This window comes from Eurosta solidaginis, chromosome 1, assembly GCF_040869045.1.
Source record: "Eurosta solidaginis isolate ZX-2024a chromosome 1, ASM4086904v1, whole genome shotgun sequence".
In the NCBI taxonomy this organism is placed as follows: Eukaryota; Metazoa; Arthropoda; class Insecta; order Diptera; family Tephritidae; genus Eurosta; species Eurosta solidaginis.
This window is the reverse complement of record NC_090319.1, coordinates 108,601,349-108,614,800: the sequence shown is the minus strand read 5'-3', so window position 1 is coordinate 108,614,800 and position 13,452 is coordinate 108,601,349. Positions and strand designations below refer to the sequence as shown.

The window sequence follows — 13,452 nt, the reverse complement described above, 5'->3', positions numbered from 1 at the left end:
AGAGTTCTATTTTTCTAATCGGAAATTTTCTCGTTAATAAACGTAAATAAAACAATGGAAACCTACATCCGTTTAGCAGAATCAATCGCAGAGTTTGATAAAGATTACAGCCTTATTCCGGAGAGCGACCATAGCAAACACACCCTTGCAATACAGCAGGAAGAGTTGCGGCTCTTGTGGAAGAAGGTAAAGTCTGCGTTTGATTCGCTATTGGGATCTGATGAGGTGTCAGCGGATGACGTTATGGCGATCAGAAAGAAGCAAAAGGCAGCATACGCAATCTACGTGCGATGTTCAGCGTCTATATCTGCTGAGGCAGAAAAATATAAGAAGGATGAAAAGAACGTCAACCCTGAGCAAGAACCTCATGGGCATAAAATTCGCCTCCCTGCTTGCGATACGGAAGTTTTTAAAGGGGATTATCTGTCTTGGCCAACTTTTCGCGACCTTTTCACGGCAATATATATAAACAATTCTAGTTTGAAAGGGGTGGAAAAGTTATTCCATCTCAACAACAAAACGCAGGGCGAAGCAAAAGATATCGTAAAAAAATGCCCTCTCACAAATGAAGGTTTCGAGATGGCCTGGAAAAACTTGTGTGAAAGATACGAAAACAAACGTATCTTAGTTAACACACAACTACAAATTTTATTTAACTTAAAAAAGGTAGAAAGTGAGTGTGGCAGTTCAATAAAAAAGCTGCAAAATGATATAAATAATTGTATTTCGTCCCTCAAATGCCACAAAATTGACACTTCCAATTGGGACGCAATCCTGACCTATCTATGCTCAACCAAGTTACCAGAGAGCACGCTGGCTCTTTGGGAGCAAAGTATAGACCATAAAATGGACATATCCAAGTGGGAGGATATGGATAAATTCCTGTCTAATCGGTTTCAGACACTTGAAACAGTGTCTGGTTTTACAGGGCATGCCCCTGCGAAAGTGCAAAAACCAAACGCGTCGCGACAATCGTCAGAAACCCCAACGAAAAGACTTGGTGCTTTTCAAACGAAAGTATCCAAGCAAACAATAAAATCAATTTGTAAAATGTGTAAATCCCCTGAACACAGATTACGCAACTGTTCACGCTTTTGCGAGTTAACCCCTCCTGAAAGGATTAAATTCATAAAATCTACGAGTGGTTGTCTGAATTGTCTATCCCCAGGACACACAGTGACCAGATGCACCAGTTCCTACAACTGCAATACGTGCCACTCTCGTCACCATACGCTCCTGCATGCGGATACCCTACAGAAAAACACCACCTACAACCCGCCCCAACACTCCTACGATAATAGGCCCTCTACTTCTAGACAGGCATTAGCGAGACAGGAATCAGAAAAACCAGGTTCAAACGGGAACAAAAATGTGACATCCTGTCATACGAATTCCAGCACAGGTGTGCTATTAGGAACTGCTCGCGTACACATTCGCCATAATGGTACCGACTTCTCCGCACGGGCATTAATTGATTCAGGGTCTGAATGTTCCTTTATAACTGAAAGACTGAAACGCAGAATCAATTTGCCAGCGAGAAAAATGCATGCCCAAGTTTCAGGCATCACAAATGCGGTGTCAGCTCAGGTGAAAGAGGCATCCAAAATTGAATTACGTTCACCAGTGGATGCCTGCTTCAGCCTGACTACACCCGTTCTAGTCCTAGCCAAACTCACTGGGAATCTTCCATCCTGCCATATCAACGCCATGACTATGCAGGCATTCCCAGACTTGGTTTTGGCAGATAAAAGGTTCTACATCAACGAAGACGTAGACCTCATACTTGGAGGAGACATATATCCCCAAATTATACTGAGCGGTCTGAAAAAGAATGTACTAAATACACTTTTGGCCCAAGAGACAGTGTTCGGTTGGATACTAACCGGTCGCATCGAAGCACCGAGTCCAACGAAGAGCATCATGTCATTCTACAACGAGGTTGCGTTGGACAACCAATTAAAAGCTTTCTGGGAGGTAGAAAATGTTCCCAAAAACAAAATGCTGAATGAAGAAGAAAGGTATTGTGAACAATTATTTAAGGACACAACAAAACGTGATGAAAGTGGAAGATATACAGTTTCGCTACCATTCAGGCAGGATTACCCTGAGAATATTAAATTAGGACCGTCCCTAAAGCGTGCATGTTCACAATTTTTCAGAAATGAGGGGCGATTACTGAAAAACCAAGATTTAGGAAAAGAGTATGTTCGGGTGTTGTCAGAATACGAAACACTTGGACATATGAGAAAAATTAAGAATAATATACCATCCGACGATTCGGATAATTATTTCCTGCCCCACCACGCCGTTGTAAAGGCGGAAAGTACCACTACCAAGGTGCGCGTCGTCTTCAACGCGTCAAGTCCGACGGCAAATGGAATTAGTCTAAACGACATACTCCACCCAGGTCCAGTGCTCCAAGCAGACTTGCCTATTTTAATTTTACGTTGGCGACTGTATCGCTTCGTCTTTAATAGCGACATCGAAAAGATGTATAGGCAAATTTGGGTGAACGAAAATCACACCAAATTTCAACGGATTGTCCATCGAACATCCCCCAACGAACCCATCAGTCTTTACGAACTAAAGACTGTCACCTTTGGTGTAAACTGCGCCCCCTACCTCGCGATACGGTCACTTCTACAACTGGCTGATGATGTAGAAAATACCCACCCAATAGCATCGGGTATACTACGCGAAAGTATGTATGTCGACGACGTTTTATCGGGAGGGCATACAATAGCGTCAACTATCAAAGCAAGAAACGAGATTCGCGATGCATTACACTCAGCTGGCTTTCCATTGCGCAAGTGGACATCAAATTGTGAGGAAATCCTTCAGGACATCCCCAAAACGGATCTACTCAGCGAGGACTTCCTAGCGTTCGAAGAGGCTAGCTCGGTGAAGGCACTCGGAATACGATGGAACGCGCATTCAGACATGTTTTACTTCACCGCAGGAGTTTTAAGGAATGGCGAGATCATCACCAAACGCGCAATCCTATCCGCTATAGCCAAACTTTTCGACCCTTTAGGCTGGCTTGCACCAATGGTCATAGTAGCAAAAATACTAATGCAGAACATCTGGTTAGAGGGCACCGGGTGGGATGAACCTGTCTCCCCAACTACCTTAGAACGGTGGGAAAATTTCACCCAACACTATAGCGAAATAGATAACATTAGGATACCGCGGTGGGTAAATTTTTCACCGGAAGACGACATAGAAATCCACGGCTTCTGTGACGCTTCCGAGAAAGCATATGCGGCAGCGGTATACATGCGCGTAAAAAGAGACGATCAGTTTTTCATTCACTTACTCTTAGCAAAAACCAGAGTAGCTCCCGTGAAAACCATCTCGCTACCACGTTTAGAACTCTGCGGCGCCGTGCTTCTCGCAGAAATGATGGAATCAATATTCCGAAATATTCATTTGGGACCCGTAAAAGTTCACCTCTGGACGGATTCAACCATCGTACTCGCATGGATAAGAAAGCCGCCCTGTTCCTGGTCAACCTTCGTCGCACACCGAATCACTAAGATCATCGATATGGTCGGTAGCAAGGACTGGCTTCACGTGGACTCGGAATCTAATCCAGCGGATCTAGGAAGCAGAGGACTACTTGCATCAGAGTTGACCAACAATTCGTTGTGGTGGCAGGGACCTTCTTGGCTGCAAGAAGACAATTCCCACTGGCCAGCACAAGAGACCGAATACAAAACGTCCGTTGAGGAGAAGAGGGCACAAACATATGCCACGACAAGGGTAGATCATGTAGATATTCTCGACCGTTTTTCAAATTTACCCAGGGCTTTAAAGGTTCTTTCCTATGTTAGGATATTTTATAAACGAACTCACCCAAAAACTAAAGCAATGTTCCACGAAAGGTCGTGCATAATCTCAGCCGATGAGATTAAGGCAACGACTCAAGCATTAATACGAGTCTGCCAGAAACAATTTTACGGGACAGAATATTTAAAATTGAAAAATGGGGAACCTATCGATCGAAAGAGTGAAATACTGTCACTCAACCCATATATCGACAAAGATGATATTATTAGAACAGGGGGGCGGCTAGGGGCTTCAAAGGACATGTCATACAATGAGCGTCATCCGATCATCTTGCCGTACAATTGTAGGCTGTCTCGCCTTACAGTTATGATGGCTCATCATGACTCCCTTCATGGCGAGAACCAGCTCATGCTCCGTCTTATCCGAACCCAATACTGGATACCGAATGTCAAGACAATGATCAGAGCCATCATCCACAAGTGCAAAACCTGCATTATTCACCGAAAGCAGGTACAGTCCCAACTTATGGGGACCCTTCCCTGCGAACGGACTACTTTTACCCGCGCGTTCACCAATACCGGGGTAGACTTTGCAGGGCCTTTCGACATCAAAAGCTACCGCGGTAGGGGATGTCGACTGTCAAAAGGCTACGTATGCCTTTTTGTCTGCTTTTCCACTAAGGCCATCCATTTAGAAGCCACTAGTGACCTTAGTACCCCAGGCTTCCTCGCGGCCTTTTCGCGTTTTATCGCGAGAAGAGGATGTCCGAAGAACATCTACTCCGACAATGGTACGAACTTTGTCGGAGCTTCCAGATCTCTACGATCGGAATTCAAAGCCTTCCTGGCAGAAAGCCGAGACAAAACAGTCTCCAAGTATAGCCATCAAGCATTAACTTGGCATTTTATTCCCGCTGGCGCTCCACATATGGGCGGCTTGTGGGAAGCGGGAGTGAAGAGCTTCAAAAGCCACTTCAAAAAGATCGCTTCTCCCCACAAATATACTATGGAGGAGTTCCAAACACTTTTGTGCCGGATTGAGGCGTGCCTCAACTCGCGCCCTCTCAGTCCGGGGTCGAATGACCCAACGGACCTGGAACCACTAACCCCAGGACATTTCCTAACGGGCAGCCATCTTCTGGCGCCGCCAGAACCGGATGTGAACGAAAGCCCGGCCTCCATAATAAACAGATGGCAGAAGCTCAAGGCCCTCCATCAAACCTTCTGCCTTCGTTGGAAAACTGAATACCTTTCCGAACTTCAAAAACGAGTGAAGTGGAAACAGTCAAAGCAAAATCTTAAAGTGGATGATCTAGTTGTCATCAAAGAGGACAACTTATCTCCCAACGAATGGAGGTTAGGCAGAGTCGTCAACGTACACCCCGGCGAAGATAACCGAGTACGTGTAGTCGACCTCATAACCGAGAAGGGTCAAGTCAGACGACCTTTGGTCAAACTGATCCTTCTTCCCACGGAGATAGATTGTGCGAGGACCAAAAGCTTCGCTTAACAATCCCCCCCGTTCCTCCACATCCCTCCGTTCAAAAAAAAAAAAAAAAAAATTCTATTTTTTCATTTAAAAAAAAAAACCATCCCACTTACTCGTTATTCCAGAACGAGTATACCAGAAAAGCCTTTACGCAGACCCTCGGTCTGCCACAGAAAGCAAAGGCACTCGGCCCATAATCCTTTTAAAATTTTCAAAATTTCAAAACCCAGCGCTCGCCCACCGAGGCCAATCAACCACCCTAATGCAGATCCCCATCTGCCACAAAACACTTATTTTTAATTTTCACAACCAAACCCCATTTCACTCACTCACCCCGAGCGAGGACACCAGAACCCTAACGCAGACTCAGGGTCTGCCACAGAACGCAGATGCACTTAACCAAAGAATCGTTGGCACAATTATTAATACAATTTTTGCAATATGTGGAGGCTAAGTTGGGCAAAAATGCTCAGGAGCCGCCGGCAACGCGAATCCCGATGCGTTTATTTATGGATTTCAAGCCTGGCGGTGGCCTATGTATCATCTTCAGCACAATGTTTAGATTTCGTGCCGAGCAACGCGAAAAAAAATTTGATTTTTCCGTTGGTAAAAATCCACCACGTAAAGATCCAAATATCCAATTGGTGATTGACATTGAACAAGCGTTGGTTGAGGCAAATCTTTATCGTATACATTATATTTACATCAGACCAGAAGTAAGCAAAGATTTAGCACAACGATTACGTGATATACTAATTACCAGACGTGTAGAAATCGTATTCGATGAGGATGAAGCTACTCACATTATATATCCGGTGGTTGATCCTCATCCAGATGAATATGCACGACCAGTTTTTAAGCGCGGAAATCATGTAATGTTGCATTGGTATTATTTTCCTGAATCATACGACTCTTGGGCAGTAAATACTTTTGATTTACCCGAATTCGTCCCCGAAAATCCAGACTCAACTGGAGAACGTTGGCTTGTTTCGGCATCTTGGGTTTTGGATTTGGAGCAATATAATGAATGGATGGTCGAAGAGGATTACGAAGTCGATGAAATGGGCAAAAAGAAAACACATAAACATCGTATGTCTGTTGATGATATGATGTCATTTGGAACGGATGAAAAGAAACGCGTTTCTTCTGGTGTAAGTGGTACTACGACAGGTAAACAAAAGCGACGTCGTTCACCATCACCAAACACTTCGAAACCTGGCAAACGTAAGCGTTCGCCAGCCGTATTGCATAAAAAATTGCGTAACGAAGATGACGATGAAGATTTGACACGTGACATGGATGATCCACCAGCAGAACCGAATGTTCAAGAGGTTGTAAAATCAGCGCCCATGCAGTCAACTGCTAGTCCAGCACCAGGAGGAAAATCACGTGCTGACAATGATATGATACCCATTAAAAGTGGCACTATGACAGATTTAGATGATGAAATGACAGGCGGTAGCGCGGCTCCGGCGCTTTCCACTGGCGATGGTGAAAATTCACAAACTGGTAAAACTAGTGACAACAGTAATACTCAAGAGTTCTCTTCCTCTGCCAAAGAGGATATGGAAGACAATGTTACCGAGCAAACCCATCACATTATTGTACCCTCATATTCGGCTTGGTTTGACTACAACTCTATCCATATTATTGAAAAACGTGCCATGTCGGAATTTTTTAATGGCAAAAATAAATCAAAACCTCCTGAAATTTATATGGCTTATCGTAATTTTATGATTGATACTTACAGATTAAATCCAACTGAATACTTAACCAGCACCGCCTGTCGCAGAAACCTAGCTGGTGATGTATGCGCTATAATGCGTGTACATGCATTCCTGGAACAATGGGGTCTTATAAATTACCAAATCGATGCAGAATTACGTCCAACACCAATGGGTCCACCTCCCACTTCACATTTTCATATATTATCAGATACACCATCTGGTTTGCAATCGTTGAATCCCCAAAAGACGCAACAGCCATCTGCAGCCAAAACTTTGCTTGACTTAGACAAGCCGAAAGTAATTAAAGATGGTAAAGAAGGTTCTGTTGAAGGTGACAAACCAACACCACAACAGCAGCAACAGCTGCCACAGCAGCAAATCAATAATCCACAACAACAGGGCGTATTGCAACAAACTCAACAACAGCAAATGAATATGAAAACAAAAACTGCACTGGCCAACATGTTGAATAGTCGCTTGGGTAACAGCAATGGTGGGGCAATACAAATACAACAACAGCAACAGACGATGGTCGTAGCAGCAGGTGGCACCCCAGTACCAGAACAGTCGCTTCAACAACAACAGCATCCCCAGCAAATAATACAACATCAAGTTGTAGTCGCTGGTAATGCCCCACAGTCTGGTATGATATTGCATCACAATCATCAGCAACAGCTGCAATATCAGCAGCGCCAATTAAATATGGATCAAGTGGGTATCACTTCAGCTCCTAATGATAGTGCTTTAAACATGATAATGGAACACGAGACCCAGCAAAATCAGTCCCAACTATCACAACAGCTGCCACGCGAAAGAGGTGATAGATCACCACCTGAAATTAGCGATATTGTATCATCTGTGGCGACAATAACGACCAGCACATCCATGGCATATGTAAATACTCCACACGGACTCTTTCCCATGCCATTGGGCAAGTCATCCAAATTGCCGCAAGTATCAAAAGCCAAAGCAAAATTCAAATTCCTTGGAAAATTTATGGCTAAGGCTGTTATGGATAGTCGAATGTTGGATCTACCATTCTCAATACCGTTCTACCGCTGGCTATTGAATGAAGAATATTCAGTTGGTTTAGCCGATTTGGCACGTGTCGCACCCGAAGTGCAAAGTACATTGGTAAGATTACAGGACGTGGTACTTGAACGCGATCAAATATTAAACGAATCGAAACTTGATGCAATGGAAAAGACTGAAAAGATTGAATCGCTGGATTTGGATGGATGCCCCATAGCTGATCTTGGATTGGATTTCGTTTTACCAGGCTATGCAAATATAGAACTATGCCGTGGTGGTCGTGATACGCCAGTAACAATTCACAATCTACATCAGTACATCTCATTGGTGACGTAGTGGTTCCTTGTTGAAGGCGTGCAGAAACAATTTGAGGCGCTACGAGAAGGATTTGACTCGGTTTTCCCGACACAACGTCTGCGTATGTTTTATCCTGAAGAGTTGGAAAATGTTTTTTGTGGTTCTGGTGCTTGCAACTACCAACGATTGGACGTTAAAATGCTTCAAGACTGTTGCCGTACTGACCATGGGTTTACCCAAGATTCCCAGGCGATACAATATCTATATGATATCCTCTCTTCATATAATCGTGACGAGCAGCGTCTTTTTTTACAATTTGTGACCGGCTCACCCCGACTACCGACTGGAGGTTTTAAGTCTTTAACACCACAGCTAACAATTGTGCGCAAAACACTTGATGGTAATCAAAATCCAAACGAATATTTACCATCAGTGATGACATGTGTAAATTATTTAAAATTGCCTGATTATTCAAGTCAGGAAGTGATGCGAGAAAAGCTTAAAGTTGCCGCGAATGAAGGCAGCATGTCGTTCCATTTATCATAAATATTGCAATGTATAGCAACAAAATTTATTAAAAAGAACTAAGTGCTTATAATTGGCATAACGAATGATACACACATCTTCAGATGCATAAAAATTTATTTAGCGAGCAATTGAGAAATTTGAAGGAGGTGTCAAATATGTATAAATACAGACATATACTATATCTTTAATATATCCTTAATTACTGAATTCATTATGAAATTAATTTAACCGAATAATATTATTTTGAATATAAAATTAAAATAAAACAGCCAGTGCGATTAACATTAAAATTGCTAGATTAACGCACAAGTAAAATCCCATCATACATACATATACATATATAAACAGGTATATCCAAGTTTTGCGACGAATGTTCTGTAATGACGCAGACTTGTTATCCTATCTCACCCATGTAATTACTATAAAATAAACTCTCTGATCGGCGGCAAATTGCGGTGGCACAAGTTCCCCAGCCTCAATCTACACAATCGCCTCAAGGTGTCATGACACAGGCTGGATTCATACAAGGCCGCCCCAATATGCCGCTGCCACCGCGTCCGCAATTCTACGGACACAATCCGAATTTAAAATTACCACCTGACCTTTTCCTTGTTGGCTGTACATTTATATTGTGGAGTATGATGAAACCGATGCAAATGAATTGCCAATTTGGATGGAGACGATACGGCAATTTGGTGGTGATATTGAACGCGTTTATTGTCAACGCGTTACACATGTGCTCTGTCGTACGCAACGTCATGGGGTGGTGATGCAAGCATTGCGCGACTCCAAACGTTGCATAACAGCATATTGGTTGAGTGATATTTGCTTTAAGAAACAATTACTGCCGCCATGGCAAGCACTTCATCTACCGTTTCCCAGTCAATTTGGATATCAGAAGCCTCTAGATAAACACATAATTTCAACACATGGATTTGAAGGTGAAGAAAGCTTTCGCATACAGCAAATGGTAGAAGAATGTGGTGCCATATACACATCATACTTATCGAAGCATAATACAGTTTTGATTTGTAAAAAAACCCGAAGGTGATAAATACACCGCTGCCAAAGAGTGGAATATACCGATTGTAAATGCAGTTTGGTTGGCAGATATTTGCATTGGTAATCTGAGTGGAATGTCGCAATATGAAAATCAGAAGTATCAGCAATATTCGTTAGCTGCACCATTTAGGATCGATTATCCGTTGGTACCACATTTGATGGCCGCTTGGAAAGCCCCAATAAATCTTACACAAGAAGCGCTAAATGCGCCCAAAATGATTAAATGGACTTACCGTTTTTCGGCTTTCGAATTATTCAATTTTAAGACTGTATGCGAATCAATGATTGACAAAACTTATGCGCTAATATTGGCTGTAGGGCATTCTATTTTCCATCACATGGGTGGCTTTAAGTTAGCGTCAATGACAAAATATATCGCTGAGAAGCTGAAACCTTGCGCACGCACTGAACCACAATTGGTTTTCTTATGCCATGTTTTTGGCCCATTTTTACAGCGTATCGACTTGGAGCAACCCAACACGGTAGCTCAGGCATCTTCAAATTTCGGATCTGTGATTAAATAAACGAAGAAATCTCTTGTCAAAAGGTTTTACCTTGAAAGATATCGCAAATATCACACTGGTGTGATCGGAAAGCGAGATAAATTTACACCACAGCAGGAACACGTCTACTCAATTAAAAAATTAGCAAGCGATTGTACTACGGCCACGCGCCGTAGTAAAAATAATGAAACAACGGAAAAATTCTTTCGATTAGTCCCGTTTGTTTCAATTCTGAGAAATTTACATTCTATACACGGGTGTGTATGAATGTGCACAATTTTTTTTGTCTTTGCGGCTGGTAAATATCTACCAGTGCATGGACTTTTGTAAAGGCAAAATGTTGGGGCACTGAAAATGGTAGTAGAAGTTTCGTGAAAACGATAACTACGGTTTATATTGGTACCAAAAAATTCCCAATTTATCGTAAAACAAACAAATCACAAATAAATCACATCCCAAAACGTCTACCTACCACAACCATTTTCCAAGGTACCAAAATTACTGCCGCCAAATAACCAAGGTCAGCTTGCTATCGTTTACGTAAAACTTTTTATTTTCCTTCAAATTATTCACAAAAAGAAACAAAAAAAAAAAACTGAGAAAAATAGCGCAGAAAATATTCGCGTACTCAGTCATTATATTTCTCCACTCAAAAATTTATTTCCTGTTTAAGTTCTTCACAAATTTTTTCAAAATTTATTGATTTGATCAGTATCGCCCCCTAATGGTAGTTGGGTGGGCTCTGCAATTCAATACTTTAAAATTATCGCAGTATACAGTATACGTTTTCAGTGCGAAAATACTGAAATATTGGTAGAATCTAGGTTTTGGTAGCGGTAGTAGTAGAAAATGAAAAATGGGCCAAAAAGGTATGTCAAACTACCAATGCGGTAAAGTATGGGCACTGACTGCCCATATACTTATACCAACGTATGTACATACATGCCGAGTTTTAAATCTACATTATATTAGGGATGCATAAAATGATGCAAACGGGTACCGAAGAACCCGTTTTCGAAAAATCGGTACCGGAGCCAAATACCCTTCGGGAACCGTGCCATTTGCTAAAGGCCATCAATTAAACCGGACTAGAAGCGTACTTGGAAAAAAAATTGAATAAACAACTCTCATAAATTACCGAAAGGTAATACAAAAAGAGAAAAATGACACATTCTACAAATGATTCTCCTCATCCAAAACGAACATTTTTTTATTTTTTTCTTTACATCGCATACAATTGTGCTGTCCAAACATTTTTTTTGTGGCGGGCAGGGAAGTTGTTGGGTTTTAGCACCAACAACACAAATAACAGCGACTCAAAAGAACCCACGCTATACACTTTCTACCCGGTTCGGCACCAGAATGTGTGAACCGAAAATCGTAAATGCTCATTTTCTGCAGCACTAGTGTGCACGTGGCCAACTAAAACGCTGCCGGGTGACACAAAATAAACAAAGTAAGGCACTAAAGACCCAGGCACATAACGTGGGTTGAAAGAGGCCATGCACATGATGTGCGCCAAATACAAATATTTTTATACTGCTACAGATGTTTGCCCCCTACGCAAGCGCTACTAAAATATCCCAAATCTCAACAATACAATTAGGGACCACTCGCCCCTGCACTTTGACAATGACCCGACCCATTGAAACCTATTTCACTCCTTTCAGAAAAATGGGTCGTTTTGCCGCTTTAAAACGTAATGCTGCCACGAACGCAGCGCGTTATTCGTCGGAATGCCGAGTGTGTCTTGAGCGACACCCTATCCGCTTGTGCCCAGCCTTTCGGGCGAAAAGACCAGAAGAGCGCCTCTACGTAACCATTCGCGAAAGCTACTGCGGAAATTGTCTGGCACCTGATCACCGCTCTAACGCGTGCCCGAGCCAAGGGCGATGCAAACGGTGCGGCGAGAAGCACCACACGATGCTGCACATCGCCTCGATCGACGAAGAGGAGCAGCTATTACAAGAAGCCCGCTCCAAGCCATGGAGCGTCCAAGTGGAAGAGGAGCTAGATTCACCCCGAGAGCGGATAGACGACTCCATATCGTTATATGCGTCGGACGCTGGAACGGAGACTGGACCTCTTCGTCCACACCAAAACCGAGATGCCAGCCGAACCGGAGCGGAGACGCGGTCTCTTCGCCCGACCATACCATCTACAGCCAAATCATTTCGACCACTTCTGCAGCACGAGAGGAAGCGGCTCCAACAAGGGACAGCGACAGCACAGCGCCATACATATAACGGCCGAGCGGAGACCCGGTCTCTTCGCCGGCAACCCAGGAACCCCCAACGGAGACGACATCCGCGCGACCGCAGAGCGGAGACAAGGCCTCTTCGCCTGCATCAACGACATCAGCCACAAGATCGCAGCCACGGAGGCAACACGCTGCAGCTCACCACCGTGTCCGCCTTCCGGTCAGGGCTTGTAGCCCAGCATTCAGCAGCCACCGCCACCATGATACCAACGGTAGCGATCACACCCACCGCGGTCGTGAAGATAGAAGCTGGGGGGCGGCTACACCTCGTCCGTGCCTAGATTGACGGATGCTCCCCCACCACCGTTATCGCAGATGAGCTAGCCCGGGAGCTCCAACTCCCTACCAGCACCATTGGCGGACAAGCAGGATGCCTACTACGCATACGAGGAAGACACGGCCAAAATAAACGAATTGCAACCCATGCGGCGGTCGTGTCCAATTTTCGGCGAATGGCCCCCACGACCAGCGTCGACAGCGCCATCGCATCCCCGTACGCACATCTCCGTCTGGCGGATCTACAGTTTTATTCATCTGCCCCGATCCGCCTCGTACTAGGGACAGACGTATATGCCGAAATAATGCTACCAGGGATTCTGCCCACCACGTTTGGCCCTTTGCTGGCTCAGAGTACCATCTTCGGTTGGGTACTCTCGGGCACAACCAAGGCCTAACATGAAAATGTTCGGTAACGACCGAAATCCATGAATTTTTACACTTTTTTTATTTTTTATTGAATTCACAATGGAGGTGTGCGTTTAAAATC

General features: G+C 43.7%; 1 protein-coding gene across 1 annotated transcript; it reads left to right on the top strand.

The window, feature by feature from the left end:
* The first annotated feature begins 5,647 nt into the window (after positions 1–5,647).
* On the top strand, positions 5,648–8,894 carry LOC137238607 (uncharacterized). Its single transcript, XM_067763775.1, is given in 1 exon segment — positions 5,648–8,894. A coding segment is annotated over 1 exon segment (3,213 nt). The 5' UTR covers positions 5,648–5,666; the 3' UTR covers positions 8,880–8,894.
* Positions 8,895–13,452: the final 4,558 nt, after the last annotated feature.